At 36.0% G+C, this 20,893-nt stretch overlaps 5 protein-coding genes and 1 pseudogene across 16 annotated transcripts; 4 read left to right on the top strand and 2 right to left on the bottom strand.

Moving 5' to 3' along the window:
- The first annotated feature begins 391 nt into the window (after positions 1–391).
- LOC111806561 (3-methyl-2-oxobutanoate hydroxymethyltransferase 2, mitochondrial) lies at positions 392–3,253 on the top strand. The gene is made up of 5 exons (XM_023691929.2): positions 392–906; positions 1,363–1,569; positions 1,708–1,854; positions 2,610–2,663; positions 2,754–3,253. The coding sequence occupies exons 1-5, from the start codon at positions 490–492 to the stop codon at positions 2,970–2,972; spliced, it is 1,044 nt and encodes a 347-aa protein (XP_023547697.1). The 5' UTR covers positions 392–489; the 3' UTR covers positions 2,973–3,253.
- Positions 3,054–9,832, bottom strand: LOC111807500 (phosphoglycolate phosphatase). Of its 6 annotated transcripts, XM_023693243.2 has the most exons (10): positions 9,697–9,832; positions 9,455–9,543; positions 8,736–8,845; positions 8,040–8,357; positions 7,663–7,885; positions 6,960–7,103; positions 6,718–6,842; positions 5,817–6,024; positions 4,991–5,244; positions 4,437–4,759 (listed from the first exon to the last, which is right to left on the bottom strand). In XM_023693243.2, the coding sequence occupies exons 3-10, from the start codon at positions 8,843–8,845 to the stop codon at positions 4,591–4,593; spliced, it is 1,551 nt and encodes a 516-aa protein (XP_023549011.2). In that variant the 5' UTR covers positions 9,455–9,543; positions 9,697–9,832; the 3' UTR covers positions 4,437–4,590. The 6 variants fall into 6 exon arrangements, with proteins under 6 accessions (XP_086985374.1, XP_023549011.2, XP_086985376.1 ...); XM_087129248.1 differs by lacking the exons at positions 9,455–9,543; positions 9,697–9,832 and adding an exon at positions 3,054–3,193 and having other exon boundaries at positions 4,589–4,759; positions 8,736–8,875; XM_087129250.1 differs by lacking the exon at positions 9,697–9,832 and having other exon boundaries at positions 9,455–9,690.
- Positions 9,833–10,878: 1,046 nt separating this feature from the next.
- Positions 10,879–13,614, bottom strand: LOC111807241 (uncharacterized). Its single transcript, XM_023692883.2, has 3 exons — positions 13,245–13,614; positions 12,384–12,538; positions 10,879–11,313 (listed from the first exon to the last, which is right to left on the bottom strand). The coding sequence occupies exons 1-3, from the start codon at positions 13,420–13,422 to the stop codon at positions 11,101–11,103; spliced, it is 546 nt and encodes a 181-aa protein (XP_023548651.2). The 5' UTR covers positions 13,423–13,614; the 3' UTR covers positions 10,879–11,100.
- Positions 13,615–14,922: 1,308 nt separating this feature from the next.
- Positions 14,923–18,616, top strand: LOC111807240 (cellulose synthase, putative (DUF1644)). 6 transcript variants are annotated; one of them, XM_023692880.2, is made up of 3 exons: positions 14,923–15,062; positions 16,216–18,119; positions 18,240–18,616. In XM_023692880.2, exon 2 carries the CDS (start codon positions 16,941–16,943, stop codon positions 18,099–18,101), a length of 1,161 nt encoding a protein of 386 aa, XP_023548648.2. In that variant the 5' UTR covers positions 14,923–15,062; positions 16,216–16,940; the 3' UTR covers positions 18,102–18,119; positions 18,240–18,616. The 6 variants fall into 6 exon arrangements, with proteins under 6 accessions (XP_023548648.2, XP_023548647.2, XP_086985386.1 ...); XM_023692879.2 differs by having other exon boundaries at positions 14,941–15,088; XM_087129260.1 differs by having other exon boundaries at positions 14,979–16,442; positions 16,933–18,119.
- Positions 18,255–19,718, top strand: LOC147790046 (Galactose oxidase/kelch repeat superfamily protein). The gene is given in 8 exon segments (XM_087129447.1): positions 18,255–18,452; positions 18,815–18,942; positions 18,944–19,141; positions 19,143–19,397; positions 19,399–19,476; positions 19,478–19,534; positions 19,536–19,617; positions 19,620–19,718. Coding segments are annotated over 8 exon segments (1,095 nt in total).
- On the top strand, positions 19,573–20,824 carry LOC147790045 (mitogen-activated protein kinase kinase kinase 17-like; annotated as a pseudogene). Its single transcript, XR_015423291.1, has 3 exons — positions 19,573–19,714; positions 20,038–20,583; positions 20,646–20,824. The product of XR_015423291.1 is annotated as a mitogen-activated protein kinase kinase kinase 17-like (transcript).
- The last annotated feature ends 69 nt before the right edge of the window (positions 20,825–20,893 follow it).

The following is a 20,893-nucleotide window of genomic DNA, read 5'->3' as shown; positions in this document are numbered from 1 at the left end:
TAACATTTTATAATAGCATACCGGAAGAATGACTTACCAAATTCTTAGTTTTAAATCACAATCTCTTAATATTTTTTTTTGTTTTTGTTTTAATTTGATCATTTTTTTAATCATCATTAAAAATAAATTCAAATTAAAAAATGATTTATCAAATAGACTTAATTTCTTAACTAGAATGCTACAAACTAAAAATAATTATGAAGCTAGAATATTAAAAAAAAATTAAATTATTTTTTAAATGAAAATGTTAAATTTTTTTAAAAAAAAGTTTTAAAATATTAATAAAAATTTTAAAAGTTAGTTATATTTTAATTTTCATTCATTTTTTTAATTTTTATTTTAAAGTATTAAGGATATGCATGAATTTGACACGTGTTGTCGGCGGGAGAATTCCACGTTTGCAAACCTGCAACTAATTCGCAGGCAACAGAGCAGCAACCAACCGATTGTGAAAATCCAATTCATTCGAAGACAAATTTCTCCCCATCAATGGCGCTCTTCAACCTCGTCACCAAGGCCGCAGTTCGTTCCACATCGCAATCGCTGCTCAACACGCTTCGTTGCATGAGCAATGTCCCTGAAAACACGGTCTACGGCGGCCCGACATCGAACACTCCAAACCAGAGAGTCACTCTCACCAATCTGAAACAAAAGTACAAGAAAGGCGAACCGATCACCATGGTCACTGCTTACGATTACCCCTCCGGTGTCCATTTGGATATGGCCGGCATTGATATCGCTTTGGTTGGCGATTCGGCTTCCATGGTTGTACACGGCCACGACACCACGTTGCCTATTACCTTGGATGAAATGCTTGTTCATTGCAGGTCTGTGGCTCGTGGGGCTAGGAGGCCGCTTTTGATCGGCGACTTGCCCTTTGGTACCTACGAATCCAGCTCCGTTCAGGTTATTTTCCTTTTGCCTCTTAGGTGTTCGATGAAATGATAGCCATCTGGATTTATTCAAAATCTAATTTCCATGCTTAGAGATGGACAGCACGGGAATCTAAGAATTTCTTTTTTCTTTTTTCATGCTAGATTGTAAAAGGTAAAAGCAGTTTCAAGCTCTTGTTAGAATTATCGAAAGGATTGAAAGTGGGAGGCCTTAAATTCAAATCTAAACATGTTTCCATTTGATTTCTATGTTAAATTAGGTCACCATCATGTCTCAAAATGCACGAACAGACAGAACTTACTTTTGATAGATTCTTTGATGCTATTGTTTTTATGTCCATGACCTGGTGTAAATGCTCCTTTTAGGATGCTAAAACCTTAAACAAATCAATACCCACTTGACGAAAGAATTGTAGACAACATCTGAATTCTCAAAGTTATTCAGAACAGTGTTGCTTACTATTGTCAGGCTGTTGATACGGCAGTACGAGTTTTGAAGGAAGGGGGAATGGATGCAATAAAATTGGAAGGGGGTGCACATTCTAGAATAACAGCAGCAAGAGCTATAGTCGAAGCAGGAATTGCGGTAATGGGGCATGTTGGGCTTACTCCTCAAGCCATTAGTGTTCTTGGAGGATTTAGACCTCAAGGGAAGAACATCGCCAGTGCTGTTAAGGTCCCCCCCACTCCCCTACTTCCCTCTTCTTATTAGTACTGTTTGCAGTTGTTTCTGGGATACAATTGCTGTTGTTATGTTGCATAGCTTGTCGTGTTCGGTTTGGCTGTGAAATGCTGAATGGTGTATCTTTTGCAGGTGGTGGAAACTGCAATCTCTCTACAAGAAGCTGGGTGTTTCGCCGTCGTCCTAGAATGTGTTCCTCCAGAAGTTGCAGCTGCTGCTACAGCTGCTCTCCGCATTCCCACCATAGGCATTGGAGCAGGGCCTTTCTGTAGTGGACAAGTTAGTTGATTGGACAGACATCCTTTTACATGCCATATGCACATACACACGTACATACATATAGGACTGCCAACCGTATTTCCTTTCCTTGAGCTATTTGTTAGCTTCTCTTTGTTTGACCTTTGCATATAATTATTCTTTCAAACTATTTCTTTTTCCCCGAGTTCAGGACTCGGAGTTTCTTTCTCGAGTTCTCAATTAGAGAAGCATCGAAGGTCATCCTTGTTTAGCTTTCCTATATGGTCCTGTTCTATGGCTATTCGATTCTTGCACCGTGAAATCCGAACAGACTGTAAGTGTTTAAATTGTTGTGAAAATCCCTAGTGGTTCATTGTGCTAGACTGAACTGCAACTGTTTAACTTTAAATTGTTTCGAGAATCCCTAAGGAGTGTATGCATCTGAACATAGAGGACATATTCAAGATTAGAGAAGTATATCTACTTGGTAACAAGTCATGGAGGCAAAATAGCGATTTGTTCATATTTGGGTTCGGATGCCGCTCCCTCGAATTGAAAGGAGCTTAAGAAGAAGAAAATAGACCTTGCATTTCACTCAACAAAGAGACGGGGTTTATGATTTATTCAATATTTCAGATAACTTGTTAGTTTTTCTCTTTAAAGAAATGTTGGTTTCATCATCCATACTTGTTTGATAAGCTTGTCCATTGTGCTGCTCGTTTTGTCTTCGATTACTTGACGACAATCATAGAGTCGAGTATCCTCTGCAGCTGGACTAACTAATTTCTTAAACACAGGTGCTAGTTTACCATGATCTACTCGGCATGCTTCAACACCCGCATCATGCTAAGGTTACCATCAGCCTGCACCTTTGCTTCGACTAAAGTTTCTATATGTTTGTTTAAGGTGTTTTGACTCCTGGATTGGATGTGCCATTGCAGGTGACCCCGAAATTCTGTAAGCAATTTGCACAAATTGGAGATGTCATCAACAAAGCTTTATCAGATTACAAGGAAGAGGTATCTAATGGTTCATTTCCCGGACCGCTCCATAGCCCATATAAGATCAGCGACGACGATTACAACGGTTTCTTGAAAGAGTTACGAAGTATGGGATTGGATGGGGCAGCATCTGCAGCTGCTGCTAAAGCCAACCGATGATTAAACTCAGCTGCATTCACTGCCTCGCCCTCTTGGTCGTCTAGCCTTTCCAGTTTTAGATCATTTATGGAATTTATCAGTTGGGACAATTCGTTCTTAGAATCATTAGCTGAAGAACACTTGAACCACTAGAACACTATTATCCCCTTTAGTTATAGCTGATTTGAAAGATGTGTTTGGATTCTGAACAAAGCCACTGCCACTGCCACAGCCACCGGATTCTGAACAATAAAAAGGATCTAATTGTATTTTTTTTTAAAACATTAATTTGTTTTTTATCACTCGGTGTAGAGAATGAAAAATATTTATAATGATAATGTACACATTTTTTTTAATATTGTTAAAATAAATATTGATGGTTAAGTCATAAATATATGATCCTTAGTTTTAATATGGGTATTAAAAATATTTGGTTTTCATAGTTTCTAAAATTTTAATTTAGATTTTATGATTTGGTTAAATTTCAAAAAGATTATAATATGGTATTTTCTGTTTGATTAATTTTGGGGTTTAGTATGTTAGTTAAGATATCAAATTTTAAAATTGAATTTCAAAATTAAATTTAAATTATAAGACCATTAAATTATAGGTCTTATTTATTGAGACATTAAATGCAATCTTGGATGAATTTTAAATGCTTAAAAATATTTTTACATTTTTTTTTACCCCTAAACATATGTTTTGAGCATTTAAAAAAGAAAAAGAAGAGATGAGTTGATCATTTGGGATAAAAGTTTATTTGCTCATGTAATTTTTCTTTCTTGAACCCGATTCCTGTGAATTTCTAGTAAGAAATTCCTACTCGATCCTTGCAAACATAAAAAAAAAAAATTCACCGAGATGTAGAACCTGATTCCTACGAATTTCTAGTAAGAAATTCCTACCCCAATCCTTGCAAACATAAATAAAAAATTTTACCGAGATGTAGATGACATAATTGAGAAGGATGAGGATGGAAAAGTTTCCTCATCTCCAACCCGCACCCTGCACCATAGACATCTCTAGCTAATATGACACAACTTAATATTTTCTTATGCCCTAAGTTATAATTCGTTGCTAGTCAAAATGTATGACTGGTTGACCACCAAAACTAATACTATAGCATGACATGAGATTAACTATAGTGCTTAATGGTCTATGATACCAATGCCCATTATGTTAAGGTTAGGTGCCTATAGTTATGACGGTATCAAACTCGGACTTGAATGGGACTCCAACCAGTTTTAAATTAGATTGAGAGTCATTTATGGCTAGCCCACATATGTAATTTATAGTTGGTACAAGCACGAGGTAGTACCCTTATATCATATGTTATGTTATGTTGAGACTCTAGAGGGTTGCTAACCACCTCTAGATGTGATTAAGAATCATTTACAGCTAGACCACATATGTATTTTAGTTGGTAGGCATCGAATCACTCCCTTACGAAGGGAATAACAAAACCAATGGAAAGAAAAAATGTACTTCAACAACAACATTCTATACTATCTCATGTTGCAATTGATATAATCTCAAAAATTGTTATGAACTACCAAAATCAAGTTGATACATAAAAGAAATGAGAAGGAAACCAAAATAATGGAGAAACAACCAAATATAGATCAGAACTATCAAACCTTCATTTCCACCTTAGTGACTGCCTGATTCCTGTGTAGATGAGCCCTAAAGATCTTCCAATCAGGCAGACTAGAAAGAACGATATTCCGCTACTGATTTTATCGATTACTACTCTTATCATTGGCATTGTAATGTCCGATAATTCAATCAACAGGCTGAAGTAATACCTCCTGCAGTATGAACCAAAGCGACTCATTCATGACTAATGCATCTCATAGATAACATGAAAAACGTCATCAATTGGCCTCTTTTTATCTTTTCGAACTCAGAAGAGAAAAGCACATGAATGAACTAAAGTGACTCGTTCACTTAAAAAAAATGAAAGAATATACGAGCATACTAAGAATAAACCACGTGTGCATGAAATAGAGAATTACATGAACTATATTGAAAGAACGTACCATCCCCTTAAAGCTCTCAACTCCTTGGTCCGTTTTACAGGCATGGCGAAGGAGTCTATCACAACATAACGCAACTTAGAAGACAATGTTTCTCTTCTTCTGAGGATATGTTTCATCCACCAATTATCAATATTGGCCTGTCTACTGCCTGGTAGCTCAATCTGTTGACTACTAAGTGTACACAGATCAAATCGGTCTTCATACATCGATACAATTGCCTCGATGTTTTGATACAACCATTGGTTCATGGCCACCTATCAACAAGATCCACCCTTAAAATTTCCTTCAATGGAAATAAAACAAAGGAGCCTGGCAAAAGAACAAGTAGCCCAACAAAAACAAAGGGCAAGAAGGAGCCCAAAATTACCTACAAAAGGGGACTCTAATCTAACAAAATAAAACCAAGGTCATAATTGCAAAGCTAAGCTCCAAAGACTTCTTCAGCAATTAAAAGGGTGAAGCAAAAAAATGAAAGGAAGCATTTTGTTTCTATAAATTGGTCAATCGCATTAAGGAAGAAAAAAGATTCTTCATGCACCTTCAAAGCAGAATAACACCGACAAGGGAAATTGCAGACGAGTTAATAAGGCTAGAATGAAATTTTACAAAGGAACAAAATAATCAAACACAAGACATTGAAGTATTCATGTTTATTTTGGCCAAATGACAATAGAGGACAAATAAAATTCAATATTTGGCTCTAAAATGTAAGGAAAAGAAAAATTGGAGTTCCCAAATTTATCATGAGATAATAAATTAAAACAGCTATAAGGATTCATTAACCTCGTTAACCACAGGCAAAAAGTAAACAAAAAACAAAGAGTACCTCATTACGCAATCTTTGGAGTGCTCGTGTTGATAAGGTACACAATGCCAAGCCAATATTATCCACTTCATCAAAAAAACTGCCGTCAACAGAAATAAATTCCAGATACATACTTGCAATCCCGTCAGCAAAGGTTATCAGCAAATCTTCTAATATTGAAATCCCATGCTTGACAAACAAGCTATAGTCATAATAGCAATAATCCCTGCTAAAAAAACAAAATTCCAAAATGGTCCTGTTAAAGCTAGGAAGCACAGACATGTCAAACATGGATTCATCACGAATTTCATCTGGACAAGCTCCAATAATGTGAAACACGGTAAAAAAATATGTTTAAATAATTTTCTTTCCAATTTCGAACACGGTTTGGACACAACTCTTGAAAAACTTTAACCTACAAAAATAGAGGTAAATATAGTGATACCCTTATAGACTCTAATCCTTATTCTTAAAGTAGTAGGAATACATATTCTTCATCTAGTCATGACCAACTAAATCATTCCTATCTTTTAAGTTTTATATTGTTAATCGACTTAAATTTACGTTTTTAATGAAGTATATTTTGTTTTTAAGTTTTTATATTAAGTTTTTACATGTTTCTTTTTTTTATACTAAATAGGTAACCGATAATCAATTGTTTATATCTTATAAATTATGTTTATGAGATCCCACATTTAATTTAATTTTTTTTTTAAGAAAAATTGTTGTGTATAACATAAATATTCTGACTACAAACTAAACACGCTTACAGTTTTGAAGGCCTACCAAGCAAGCAAGAATTGGAGTACCAAAGTTAAATTCTGATTTCCCTTTGACTATGAAGAACAGCCTAGATATCGTAATTTCTTTCGTGAAATGTGAAGGAACTTCCTAAACTTAAAGAGAAAAGAAAACAAAATACCTGCGAGGACCAAAACTAAGAAAGTGCATCAATTCTGCATACAACTCTTCCTTGCCAGACTTCTTAATTCCTGGTAAAATGTTGTCTTCAGCTTTAAGCTTCTCAGACATCAATGAAAGAAATGCCTGTAAACATTCAAGGAAGGGAAGAAGCAAGATTGTTTACTAGTAAATCTAAGAGAAAATGAAAAAAAAAAAAAAAAAAAAACACATCTGAAAGATAAAATCTATTCCTAGAAGTACCTTACTAGAATCATTATTTTTCATCGACAGTTCGTTTTTCAGCCAAGACATGCATACTGGTTGAGAGGATTTTTTAATAAATTTAGAAAATATTATAGACAAATCATCCATGTTCTGAATAGTAGCAGTGGAAAGATTGTTGACCTGCAAAACAGATGTTCAATTAACAAAAGATAAAAATAAAAAAAATAAAAAAAATTTAAAAATCTACAATGAAATTGAATTCTGAGAATCTTCAATTTCCTAAAAATAAATTACCAAATTATTTGGCAAACCGAAATCCCATGAAAACAAGGAAAGTACGCTTTCGACAGATGCCCACGGGAGAAGAGACTGAGAGCTGGAACCTATATTTGAGCTGAGAGGCAGACAGTGCTCTCAGTCTCACTCCCAGTGCCATCCACCGAAGCTTACTTTCCTTGATTTGCAGATCTCACGTAAGGAGCAGAACTCATAACAGTAGGCTATTGTTAAAACTCAATGCTATGATAAAGAAAACAAGTTATCGTAGTTGAAGACTTCTAAAAATGACAAGCGAAAAATATATCCCTCTTTCCATCAATATACAAGTTTCAATACCAGTTTGCATATTTATCTCATGATGTCAAATTTAAAAACTATATAACATAACAAATAACACCACTCAAAGATCAAGAAGAACATGCAGAATAAGGCAAAGGTGTCAGTACAGTTAGATGCCTGCCTCTTCCTCAATTAGTTGAAAAGAAGCCCAAAGCAACCTTAACCTTGGACCCTCACCAATGGCATTCAAGCATAGGGGTTGCTTGGCATGACTTTCTGCAAATTCGAGTACCTCGTTTTCCACACTTTTCCTACGTTCAAAAGCATCTAGAAAATCCAATATCTTTCCTTTAACTACATCTAATGCATACTTCGAATTAATTTGATCATCAGTCTTCATGCCACTGCAATAAAAAAGTATAAATACAATATGAAACCTCAAAATAAACAGGAGTAGAAATAAAGTGCAGATATACACATCAAATAACAAAGCAACAAACAGTAAATTATGTTAGTTAGCGACAACGTAACTCAACCTTGTAAACTGTGCACCCTTACCTACCAGAAAATGTTGGGTTATCTGAGGCTGAATTGGTATTAGAGATGATATTTCCAGGTTGATTAGACTTCGGTACGGGTATTACTCCAGCCATATATGTTAGAAATATACTGGTCATCAGAAGCAATTGATCAACAAAAAGTACCTCAGAGGCTGTTGTTCCATCAACGTTTACCAAAGACCTTAGGTAAGCATGCTCTCTGAAGATCTTCCTGGGAGCAGGACTTACAATTAAGTTTGAGCCCCGAAAACCACTAAGCGCACGCCTTCTCCAAGTTGAGATCCTTGTGAACTTATAGCTCCCACAAGAGGATTCTCTAGAATACAAAAGTTGAAAAAACATAAAATTGTACTTTCTACATATGAAGAACCAAAAAGAACAAGCAATCAATTTATACCAATAAGACAAACCAAAGCATGTTAAAAAGGATGAAATCATTTTTGTGAGCCTCACGTGAAAGAAAAAAATTGTGTAATATAAACATTTTCATTAAGATAGAATAAGGAACCATAAACAATCACCATCGTGATACACTATTCAGTTTATTTTCTCTCTAACCTCTCAGGACTGTTGAACATAAAAAACAAGTTTTACAATTTAATACTCACTTCCTAACCTTATAAAGAATCCTAGACATTCAAAAAACAAACAAACATACAAACTGAAGGTAAGCAACTAGGCAAAATCAGTAAACCTTTGTTCTCTTTTAAAACTGAAACTGCACGGTGCGGAGCTTTTCGATTCGGAGGGAGTTCTTCCAATTTGCAGCTTGATACATGGTGCAACAACCACATTCTCTGCCATCTGCATAAAGTTCATCGCTTACAGTCAACATATATAAGAGTGAAGTAATTGTTTTTATCAAGAAACAAAAAATTTCATTGAATAATTTTGAATAAAAGCAATGGTGAAAAGTAATTTTGAACGTAACCAGCAAGTATAATAGACTTAGTTTGCAAGTCCAAGAGAAACAATGAGACTTGAAAGAAGGCAAGGCACTTGGAAGCGATAGAGAAGCACGAGAATGGCCTCTCTAATTCCATGCCTTAAGGGTAGAGAATCTTTCCCAAGAAAGTGGGAAGCATTATTAATCCAAGGAACCGCCCGAAAAATCAAATTAAGGAAATATGAAGAAACTGGATGTAGAATTAACGCAGAGCTCGGGAACAAGGAAGGGCTTAAAAAATTAAAATCTCCTATAACGAACCCAATCGCTGTTTTTCAACTTCACTTGAAATTTGTTTCCTTATATAACAATAGAAGCCTCCAGGAATTCGCCAAAACATGTGAACAATCAACCAAATTCATCAATTTACACTTGCAACTAAAATAGTTGACCGCAACGCCATTGCATTCTAGACCCATTTTGCAAATCAGAAACCAAACAAAATGTACAAACATCGAGAGCTTTACCGTAAATGGAGGCGGAGGCAGATGCAGCGAGCGTGAAACTGGAGAAAATCACTGGGAGCATCAACTTCTATGCGTATACAAAGAAATCACTGATGAAGTAAAAATCAAAATTGAGTGAATGGCAGGAAAGAACATGTTCAACGAAAATGGAAATGCATTGAAGATGAGAGAAATTGAAGTTTGAAGGGTGTGAGGTGAAGAGGAAGATTGATGGAGAAGATGAGGATTAGAAATGTGCGTACTCCTTTTTCCATTCATCAAACAGACTCTTTCTTCGCCCAATCACAAACACCAAGAATGATTCCTTTTTTTCTTTTTCTTTTTTTCAATTCATGGTCTAATTTCTCAACATGATTCCACCGGTTATTTTAAATTCTTAACCTAAAGTTCTCATGTATACATGTATATACATATATACATGTATATATATAAACATATATATATATATATATATAACGGTCTAGTTAATTAATTTTAACATCTAATAGCTTCTAAAATTATATTTTCACACTAAAAAAAAATCTTTTTTCTCGAAAAAAAAATTATTTTGAGATGAATTCCCTAGTTAATTAATTTTAACATCTAATAGCTTCTAAAATTATATTTTCACACTAAAAAAAAAAATCTTTTTTCTCGAAAAAAAAATTATTTTGAGATGAATTCATATTTTTCTGATAACAATGGTATGGAATTGATAACAATGGTATGGAATTGTTCGATTTAAAAGTACTCGCTCGTGACTTTGTTTTGTGTTTCAAAAAAGAGCTCATACTAATGAAGATAGTATCACTTACTTAATCTATGATTTTCCTATAATTTAGCCAAATTTATCTTCTAACCATGTACAAACCGATTTTTACTTAAGCAGTCATCTATTTGTGGATTTTTACTTAAGCAGTCATCTATTTGTTTATGTATGGCGTTGTATGAGCCAACTACAGTGGATCTCCACTATGGGCTCACATTTGAAGGGCTCACATTCGAAGTTTACAAATTTGATGGTTGATGCCCGATAATTTTACCGATATTGCTAATGTATGGGACGTGACTTTGAGACCATTTGTTGCGCGTTTCATGCCCATGATTCAGATCAGAACTTAGAATTCGAATTCGGCATTTGATGGCCTCAGTATTATCCTACATTCTCAATGATATGACCACATTATCTCCTTGAAAGACTATCTCCAGGAACCAATACAACGGCATGCTTTCAACATAAAAAATAGTTTTATGAATTCAAATACCCAATCAAGCATTCTAGAAAATATTGTTTTCTGAATCCGCACTATTTCGATCATAGATTCTAAAAACAGATTTAAAAACACACTATCAAATGCAATGACTACAATACACGAGTAATCGAGCTCAAACTATGAAAGATACACTGAAAATCAGCCAAATAATTCAACTACAGTCTGCTCGAATGAACGAAAATAGATGATTTACTAATACACATCGAACGATCGTAACTGGTTGTTCGGTCTGAATTATTCAACACCAAGAAACTCATAAGATACCTAATAGACGAACCTTAAGAAGACAATCTCTGTATGATTTCAAGACCAAATAACTAACTTATCATCATCAGACTACATGTTGCAATCATTGGATGTGTATAATAACCAAGAGAGATCGACAAGAGACGATTACTCTTCGTCACCACGAGGAGGATCTTGATTCACCACAGTTTCTGAATATGCGTTCGGACTTGAGCGTTGTTGTCCATTGCTCGAAGCAGTTGGAGAAGAAGTAACTTCGATTGTAGCCGATATTATCGAAGAGGAGATGGGTCCTTGTGCTTCTTTGGCATCACGTTCTGCTTTTTCCTTGGCCTTTTTAGCTCTTTCTATAACCTCCTCCTGTATATAAAGCTCGTTCAAGTAAGAACATGCCATTTTCAGCATAGGCAGAAAAGAAGAGAGCATAAAAGAGTGTCGGTATTTTAGTCCATAAGGGCATAGAAGAAACCCCACGAGATCGAAACTACAAGAAAGCGCTCTGGTCAAGCGAAATAAGACCTAGCGAATAATTACGAAAGAGCTCAGAAACAGAGGTCTAGAGAGTAACAGAGAATCTAATACGAGACCAAACATCGCTAAGAACTCTCAATTGTTTCTCTCGCCCCGACAAGATAGCACACAACCCCGCACTCTCAATATTGAGATTCATTCACCTCATGCATGCCAGTCTAGTTTGAGAGGAAATACCGAAAATGCCAAAATCCCAGCCATAAAAATACCGAAACGTAAACCACAAAATCGAGTAAAAAGCCATCAAGCTTATCAATAAAATGCCAAGCTCCATCTGGAAAACATAATATCTAATACAATCAAAACAATAAGTACTCACAAAAGGAACCTCGTCCAACCATAATGATGCTTATAGCCAGACAGTTTTCAAAAGAAACGAAAACTTAGTCGAATGATCTATAAATTTGACCACTTATTCAAGTTTAGAGCTCAATTCGATGACATTAAAGTTCAAGGTTAAAATCGACTCGCTTAAGAACAGTATAAACGTTTATCTCAGAAACAGTAACCAACATCCCAATCCAGGACTAACGTGTTGCTACAATCAAAAAGTTTTAAGCCACAGCAGTTTCATCAGATACTTATGACTCAAAGTAGTTAATTTCATAAGCTAATCTCCAAGAGAGAAAACATTGCAGAAACACCAGCCATGGATTTTCAATGACTTTGCCATACAGCCATCTTTTTTGTTCATTGGTTTTGTATAATCCGTAGTTCAGGAGACAACGATGCAGTAAATTAAAAACAACAACATTAGGAGATTCTATGCAAATTTATGCCCTCATTTTTTAAGAGAAACTGAGAGTAAACTGGTGATTAACCACACAAATGGGAAGCACATGAAAATCAGAATCTCATATCAGTCATCTAAGTTTATCATTAACTTTGGTGTACCCTACCTGGAAATCAATAATTTGTTGTTGTCGTTCAGCTTGCAGCCTACCAATCTCACTCAAAACCACTCCAACAGTTGACTCGACACGCTCAGTTAAGGTTTCTGCAAAAGCTTTTCCTAAGAAAAAGGCATCTAGAACAGTCCTGTTGTCACCATCACCTGCATCATACAGCTAGCTCATTGCATGCTTGATAAAATTAACAAAACTCGAAGATCACAGAAACCAAAAGGCTGTTTTTCCTCCGTTTCTACTGAATTTTCTCTAATGAGATTCATATCATCTTCTTAAACTTGTCTACTTTTTCTCCTTCAATATATCGGCAATGAGGAAAATACAGAGAAGTGAAAATTCTATGAAAAGGGCACATGGGTATTCCATTGTACACATATTTAGACAAAAAGTAGGATTCTTTTTATTTATGATTATCAGTTTGGAATATCATTGAGCAAGTTCTTCATGAAATCAGAGAACAAGAACATGGTTAAAGACCTAAATACAAAAGTCTAATATAAGATCGCCAAAGAGTGTTATATTTGCCAAAGAGTTAACTGCAAGGAAAATGAATTCCTAGTCTAGAAACCCAATTTTCTTTAACAAGGAAATGCATTGAGTTAAAGAAAACAAACCAAACAAAATGAGGCCAACTTCACACCAAATAAAACCATTGACAATAGATCAAACACCTTGTAGTCAAATAATCAGATAGCTCCACACGAGAAGTAAACCCATCATTGTTTTATGAAATTCAGATAAAAGCCAACAAAAACGCAGAGATTCACTCAAATCTCAGAATCAATAACAGAATCACCAATAACTAACGACAGATTGGAAGACAAAAACAGAGGAGGCGAAGATTAAAGGTACCGGAGCTGCAACTGGCTATGAATCTGAGAGACCCATTCGGTCGAAATTTGAGATTTGAGGAAGTGGATGAGGATCGAAATCGAACGAGAGAGGGAGATGAACAATGGGTAATCTTTGATTTAGTGGGTACAACCGAGAAAAGGGATGGGGAAACTGAAGATGCAACCCCGCTACTCATTTTGTGCGACGGAATGGAAGATTATCCGGCGCACTTTCCCAACGTTTTCTCTCTGAGTTTCTTGACAGCCAAACAGGAATCTATAAGGAGAGATCTTTGGCGGGGAAATGAAATGACAGTGACCCAGAACCCTCCCTGTTCTTGCTCATTCCTTGTTCGACATGCCCAATTGCCGCTTTCGTGGATTGGTATTTGGTACCCTAAATAAATAGAAATTTATTTATTGTATTATTTTCTTTAAATTTTAAATATGGAAAGTGTGCAGCCTACGTGGCAGTGACAGCAGAGCGTGGCACATGCATGGCTGATGACGTGTTAAGAAGTCTATTTGGAGGCCGTTTTGCATCAGCGTGACATTATTATGATCACATAACTAATATTTTTATAATGTTTATTGAACCCATCAACATAGGTTAAACCTGTAATATATATTTACTGGAGTAAAATTATAAGTTTAATCTTTAAATTTGATAAATCTTGAACGTAAAACGTCTTTTTATTATTTTGTGTCCGATGTCATTTATTTCTTTCACGTTAAATTATAAATTTAGTCGGTAAAATTGGTAAATTTTGAGAGTTGTGGGTTAAGATAAAAACGTCCTTGTATTATTTTGTGTCTGATGTCGTTTATTTCTTCCACTTTAAATTATAAATTTAGTCTGTAAATTTCGTAAATTTTAAGATCTATGGGTTAAAATAAAAACGTTCTTTTATTATTTTGTGTCTGATGAGTTTGGTAAATTTTGAATGTGGTTGGCTAAAATAAAAATGTTTTTATTTTTATTATTTTGTGTTGGGTGACGTCACTATTTCATAGATTTTGGTGTTTGTTCAAATTTTTTTTCCTTTTATTTATATATATAAAAAAGTCGGACTGTTAATTATTTAAAAGTATCTTATTTATCTGTAATATAACAAGAAAATCTCATAAAACTCAGATATAAAATATTTACGAGGGACAACACATTATTAATATCGACTACAAATGTTAAATATTCTTAATCTTAGTAATAATTTTAAAAACAAGGTAAAATTAGGTTAGGTTGTAACGATATTTTTGGGTGGTTGGATTGACCCGACTAAAAAGAGCATCAATCTACTAATCGACCCGAATTTTTTATTTTTTTTTAAATTCAAACAAAAAAAATTTAATTGTTATGATTTGAATTGTTCGAGTTATCGAGTCATTTGAACACTCCTATTTATTCAATTATAACTTGTTATTTTATAAAAAAATGCTTAAAATATTTTTCAATTTTAATTTTTTTTTTTAATGAATTTTGATAATTTTTTGTAAGATAAATTTAAAATTTTAATTTTTTTATATGGTATGTTTGATTTTGTAAGGAAGGATATTTTAATTAAATTTATTATCCTCGATACATAATTTATAATTTAACCATTAATTTATTAAACTTATTGTGGCCCAGGCCCATAAAGTAAGCCCATTATCTTACAACATAACCTCTTCGTCACCGCCCACCCAGGTGAAACGCTGCGTTTTGTATTCTATCTCTGTGTCTAAGTCTGGCTATAAATATCCGAATGGATTCTCAAATTCTTCGTCTTTGATCATCTCTGCTGTTTCTGCGCTAGAACTCAGCGAGTTCTTCACGAACTCATCGTCCGACCCTACCACGGTGAATTCCATCGGATTCTGCTTTTAGTAAACCCTAATCTTCCATGTTTCATTTTCGAATTTTTTTTTTTTCGCTCTTGATATTTCGATTGCGATTCCTGTTTTTGGTTTCAATTATTTGTGATCCGGATTCAATTCGTTGCTGCCCTTGTGTTTGATCCTTTGTTTGTTTGTCTAATCGTTTGATTCCCTTGGTAATTTCGTTTTCACTGTGGTGGCTCGATGGATTGGTTGGTTTGGGTTAGGGTTTGTTTTGGATTTGGGGATCTGATTATTTGGATGTGATTTGGGCCTTTTTGCTTTTAGTTTCTGATTTTGTGTAATTGTTCATGAGGATGGTAATTGAACTGGAATATGATCACAATTTAAGGCATCAGAATGAGAATCTATATCGGCTAATTTTCTTTATGCTGCCTGAAATTCAGACTTCGTTTTGGTTTCACTTATAATTTCGTAGCATGGGTAGAGGCTTTGAACTTGGCTTCTTTCTTATGAAACTTTGTCATTCTTAGGATTTGGGTTGGTGGCCTAGCATATGTACACGATTCTATTTCCTCTTTTGCTTATGTCTTCTTGAACTTTGATGGGAAAGGGGGTTTAAGGATTACTTGGAGGGAAGATCAGATGGTTGATGTTAATATAGTCGCCTCCTTCTTTTTTATCTTTGTGCAGACAACTCTCATCTGGATTTTGTTGCTCTTGCATATCTTTCATGGCTCTCTCTTTTTTTTTTTTTTTTTTTGACTTTTTCCCCCCCGTGTAATGGGGATGTCAAGGGGGGTTGCCTTTGGAATCCGAAGGATGTTGTTAAGAATTTTCCTTTGTAGGATAGTGATATTGTCTGTTTTCACATATGCTTAACTTTTTGTTGAGGGAAGTTGTTTTTTGTTTTGCACGTTTTCTTCTTCCATTGTTGCTGGTTTTGGGTTTGTTGTTTTTAACACTTCTTTGGCAGGGTTTGTATTAGAAATAAAATTGACTAGGATTTATGTATTTGTTTGATTTGAATTTTCAAATTTAGCCCTAGATATGTTTTTTTAATGGACATGCCAATAGTTGTTGAATACATTTTGATTTTGTAGTTGCCTTTTCCTTTCAAAATTGAGATCTTGTATTTATAACCATCAAATTTCTTTTACGCTGCATAAATGCAGGTCAAGGACTTGTACAGACCTTGGCGTCTTGGAGAAGTTGCTAATAGTTTTAGTCAAGGGTGTAGTCCACCAATTACTCCTACAGTTACAGTTCTTTGCTTTCAATTAGTAGACCTGTGATTTCGCTTTAATAAAGCCAGAGTAAGCATTCTGTAGATTTGAATTGGTAGCACAAATAGAGACTGAGAAGCCTCCTGTAGGAAATATAAAAAGAGCTGCTTCTCTTGGTGAGTAACCATGCAATTGCTTGATATATTTCCGGGTAATATATTTATATGTACGTTGTATATTTTGCATGTATGGCTACTGTCTTCATCAACTTTCATTTATCTTAGGTCCTCTCTTAATTTGGTTCACATTTTTTTTTGTGTGATATGCAATGGTCAATTTAATGTTTGCGTTGTGTGCACTTTGATAACATGAAATGGATATCTTGATTTTTTTTTTCTGTGTTACTGTCCTTTGTTAAATTTAGAACACTTTTTTTTGTTTATGTATTTACAATTTACGTTTTCTTGGTATGATTTATCTTTGTTTTGATGTTAAAATTGGATGCTTTATTAGTTTTGTGACAATCCTCTTTTTCTCCTTAAAGACCCATAAAACAAACGACTTTTCTAGCTGTTTCTAAATTGTTTTTAGCTTACTATAAGTATTGTGCTATTGTTGTCAGTAGAAGCATTCTGATCTATTAAATATGCTTAGTGATTTACCTAGTGCTCAAGATGGCTGGTGTGAAACGAAGAATTCATAATGATTCAGATATCCTTGCTTTGCATAAAGAATTGGATGAAGTCTCCTGCCCTATCTGCATGGACCACCCACATAATGCTGTTCTTCTACTTTGCAGCTCTCACCACAAGGGTTGCAAACCTTATATATGTGACACAAGCCATAGGCATTCAAATTGCTTTGACCAATTCAAAAAATTAAGAGAAGAAACTAGGAAGAGTCCACGCTTATCAAGTCCTTCACCTATAAATCCATATAGCTTTAGTAGTCCTACAAACAACCTGGGTCTGAGCATTGATTTGAATGAAGTTGATGATAATCAAAATATAAATGAAAGGAACACTGTTGCATCTGCTGGATTACCTGTTGTAGTTTTAGGGGATAATGGAACTGAAAATTCTAATAGAACTTTAGACTCGAATGAGGCTGGAGATCTGGATACTGTTGGTTCTGGGTCTAATACTGAAAGGGATGAGCAGGAAGGTTTGGGTGCTGGGAACTCATCCGAGTGCTCAGATTTGAAGTGCCCCATGTGCCGAGGAGCTGTGCTAGGCTGGGAAGTTATAGAAGAAGCAAGAGAATATCTTAATCTAAAGAAACGAAGTTGCTCCCGTGAAACTTGCTCATTCTCTGGCAACTACCAGGAACTACGCAGGCATGCTAGAAGAGTTCACCCGACAACACGGCCTTCAGTCATAGACCCATCTAGAGAACGGGCATGGCGACGCTTGGAGCGACAGAGAGAAGTTGGTGATGTTGTTAGTGCCATCCGCTCAGCCATGCCTGGTGCCCTTGTGGTTGGAGACTACGTAATTGAAAATGGAGATGGTGGTATGGTGGCAGCTGAAAGAGACAGTGGCACAGGTGATGTCAATGGGCCATTGCTGACTAGTTTCTTTCTGTTTCATATGTTTGGATCGGTTGATGGTGCTCGAGAGCCAAGGCCACGTTCAAGGTCTTGGGTGAGGCATCGACGCTCTGGAGGAGGAACACCCGTACCAGAGCGCCGGTTCCTTTGGGGTGAAAACCTTTTGGGATTACAAGAAGATGCAGATGAGGATTTCCGCATATACATCGGAATGGGCGACGATGCATCGCCACCTACGAGAAGGAGACGCGTAACGAGGCCTGAATCTGATGCAGATCAACCATGAGAGGATTGATCTTCTGTGGTAAACATCTATATGCCCTTGAGTTTGAGGGAGATTTGTTCCAAAATGAAATGGAGTGTGTTTGGTTTCGTTTCTCGGTCTCAATGCCTAAAAACAGGTTAAATTGTTAAACAACCACAGGCGGGCATCCCAGCAATGATCCATCCATCCATCCATCCATCCCATCTTGTTGGGTCGTCTGGAACATCAAGAAATTTGTGCTTCCGAAGTCTCCAAGGGAGGCGTTTTGTTGGCCATCATCTTGATGCAGAATACACCGCCCAGCAATTGGCCCTCGACAAGAAGCAAGAAGCAAGAAGCAAGAAGCAGGAAGCAGGAAGCAGCCGGATAAGAGTAATAAGCGTCATCTTTTGGAAGTGTTCTCAGATGGAATCACAATCCTTTATTTTATTCGAATTTAAGTTCTAAATGATTGCATGATGTCCTTTTCCAATCTTTGTATATAAATGGGATAATGATTTCATTTGATCAATCTAGTGTGATGGTGGTTCTATTTATATGTTATCCTATATTTTATTCAAGTGGTTATGTGTTTATTTGCTCTTAATAAAATATAAATGGAGTGCTAATTTGTGTAAATTTATGGTTGCAAACTTGGAACCAGATTCATGGTTGCAAATCCGGAACTAGAAGTGGTGTAGTTTGCACAAATTCATGGTTGCAAACCCGGAGTTGATGGATAACAATTACCTATCTTAGTGGTAGCCGCCATTGATGCCCTCTCGAGCTCCCTCTTTTCACCAGTGGCTGAATTTTCCAACCTCACCTCCGACTCGAAGGACAATCAGTTCTTCGCCTTCGATCCTCTCTCTGATCTCTGGTTCTTCCTCCTTCCTTGGCTCCGACGGCTTCTTCTTCACTACTGCGCCTCACTTCTCTTTCTCTCCGATCTTCAATCCGTCTTGGACCATCACTTCGCCTCTCAGATTCACACCGATAGATCCTCTCCTCGGAATTTTCCGATCCGGATCCAAGTCGAATCTCCAGTTTATCGTCGTCGGAGGCGTACGACTGCTAGGCGGCCGCCCATTTATCTGTCGAGATTTACGATCCGGACGCTGATTTTTAGGAGCTCTATTCGCCATTGCCCCCGGATTGATCCGAAATCTCCTCGCGCTCTCTCTCTTCCGCTTTGTTCGAAGGTAAGTTCTACGTTCTCGGAAGTCACTCCTTCTTAGTTTCTTGCTTCGATTTACACGATCATGTATGGAGTGAAGTCCAAACTCTTCAACCTCCTGGAATTATCTTTTCATTTTTAATTTCTTGCATCGACCGCCTTGTTCGTTCTGTGGAAAATTGATGTGGAGAGCATGGAATTCCTCGAGATTTCCGTCATGCCGAGCGATCTGCGTGAGAATGGAAATGAAATGCGTTGGACAGGAGAATCTGATCTACGTTTTTAGCGAGGAGTATGAACTGTGAAATCAGGCGTGAGAATGGAAAGTTTGGTGGAAAAGAGTGCCCTCCATTGCCGTCTCCGATGAACAAGCTCAATAAGAGGTCGTTAGCTTCTGTTCCAATGTCGGTGTGCACAACATTCTGGGCCGAGAGGACGAAGAAGATCAAACATTATTCCTCATTCTGCCATGTCTGAGGTAACTCCATTCCTTCTTTCCTCTTAATTTCTTAATTAATAATAATTTATTGAATTATAAATTTATTTAGTCAAATCTATCAATTTTTAATCAAATTATTTTTTTTTTAAATTCACTAAATTATTATATATAAAATTAAAAATTTGAAGTTTGATTAGATATAAAATTTCCAATTTAAATTTATAACCAAACTAAAAAAAATTGAGTTTATAAATATTATTTTTTTTACTTTAAATTAAAAAACGGGAGATTATTTCATAAATCAAATAGAACAAAATCAAAATGATATTTAAATCAAATAATTTCTAATTTTTTAAATTTAGTCTAAGGATTTGGGCCGATGAGCTGACTTGGTGGCCTACTCACTCAACAAAGAAGCCCTCATCTTGTTCAAATTCATCGGCTCTCCCCAAATCCTTCAGCTCATCGGCCACCAAGTCGCCGCCGAAGACGACGGCAAGTGCAGCGTTTACAATCTGGTTTTGGAGTACGCCGCCGGTGGGTCTTTGGATGACCTTATCAACCAACGCAAGAAGCTGCCGGAGGATGAGCTCAAAGGGTATCTTCGTATGATGCTTACAGTGCTTTCTTGCATTCATTCCAAAGGCTTTGTGCATTGTGATTTCAAACCTTCTAATGTCCTTGTTTTTCCCTCTCAACATGGCAAACCCGATCTCAAAATAGCCGACTTTGGTCTTTCGAAGATGTATATGAAAGAACAGAGACCAAAGTCGAGTTTTGGTTATAAATCGAGTTTTGGTTATAAATCGAGTTTTAGAGGGACGCGTGAATACATGTCTCCTGAGTCTTTTATTGGTGAGATTACACCCTCGAACAGTAAATTTATGGCAAATACGCGTGTGATGTGTTGAAACTTGTAAACGAGATAAAAACTCCGACCGTACCAAGAGAATTGTCCTAACACGGAAAGGACTTTCTCAAAAGTGCTTTCAAAGAGACCCTAAGCAAAGATGGTCTGCAGAAATGTTACTTCAACGTCCTTATTTGGTAGAGGAAAACGAAATTACCTAACTGTAGGGTTTCTTCTACGAACAATTTTATCGTTTTAGTTACCTTGTAAAAAATTTACTTTTCATACTAAAATGAAATAAAACTCAAAATACAATCATTTTCGTCTCGAACTATTGATTATAATCCTTTATTGCAAGTTGGGAAAAA

Source organism: Cucurbita pepo, chromosome 12 (assembly GCF_057944985.1).
Source record: "Cucurbita pepo subsp. pepo isolate OVF chromosome 12, ASM5794498v1, whole genome shotgun sequence".
NCBI classification, from domain to species: Eukaryota; Viridiplantae; Streptophyta; class Magnoliopsida; order Cucurbitales; family Cucurbitaceae; genus Cucurbita; species Cucurbita pepo.
The sequence above is the reverse complement of the archived record's forward strand: the minus strand, read 5'-3'. Positions and strand labels throughout refer to the sequence as shown.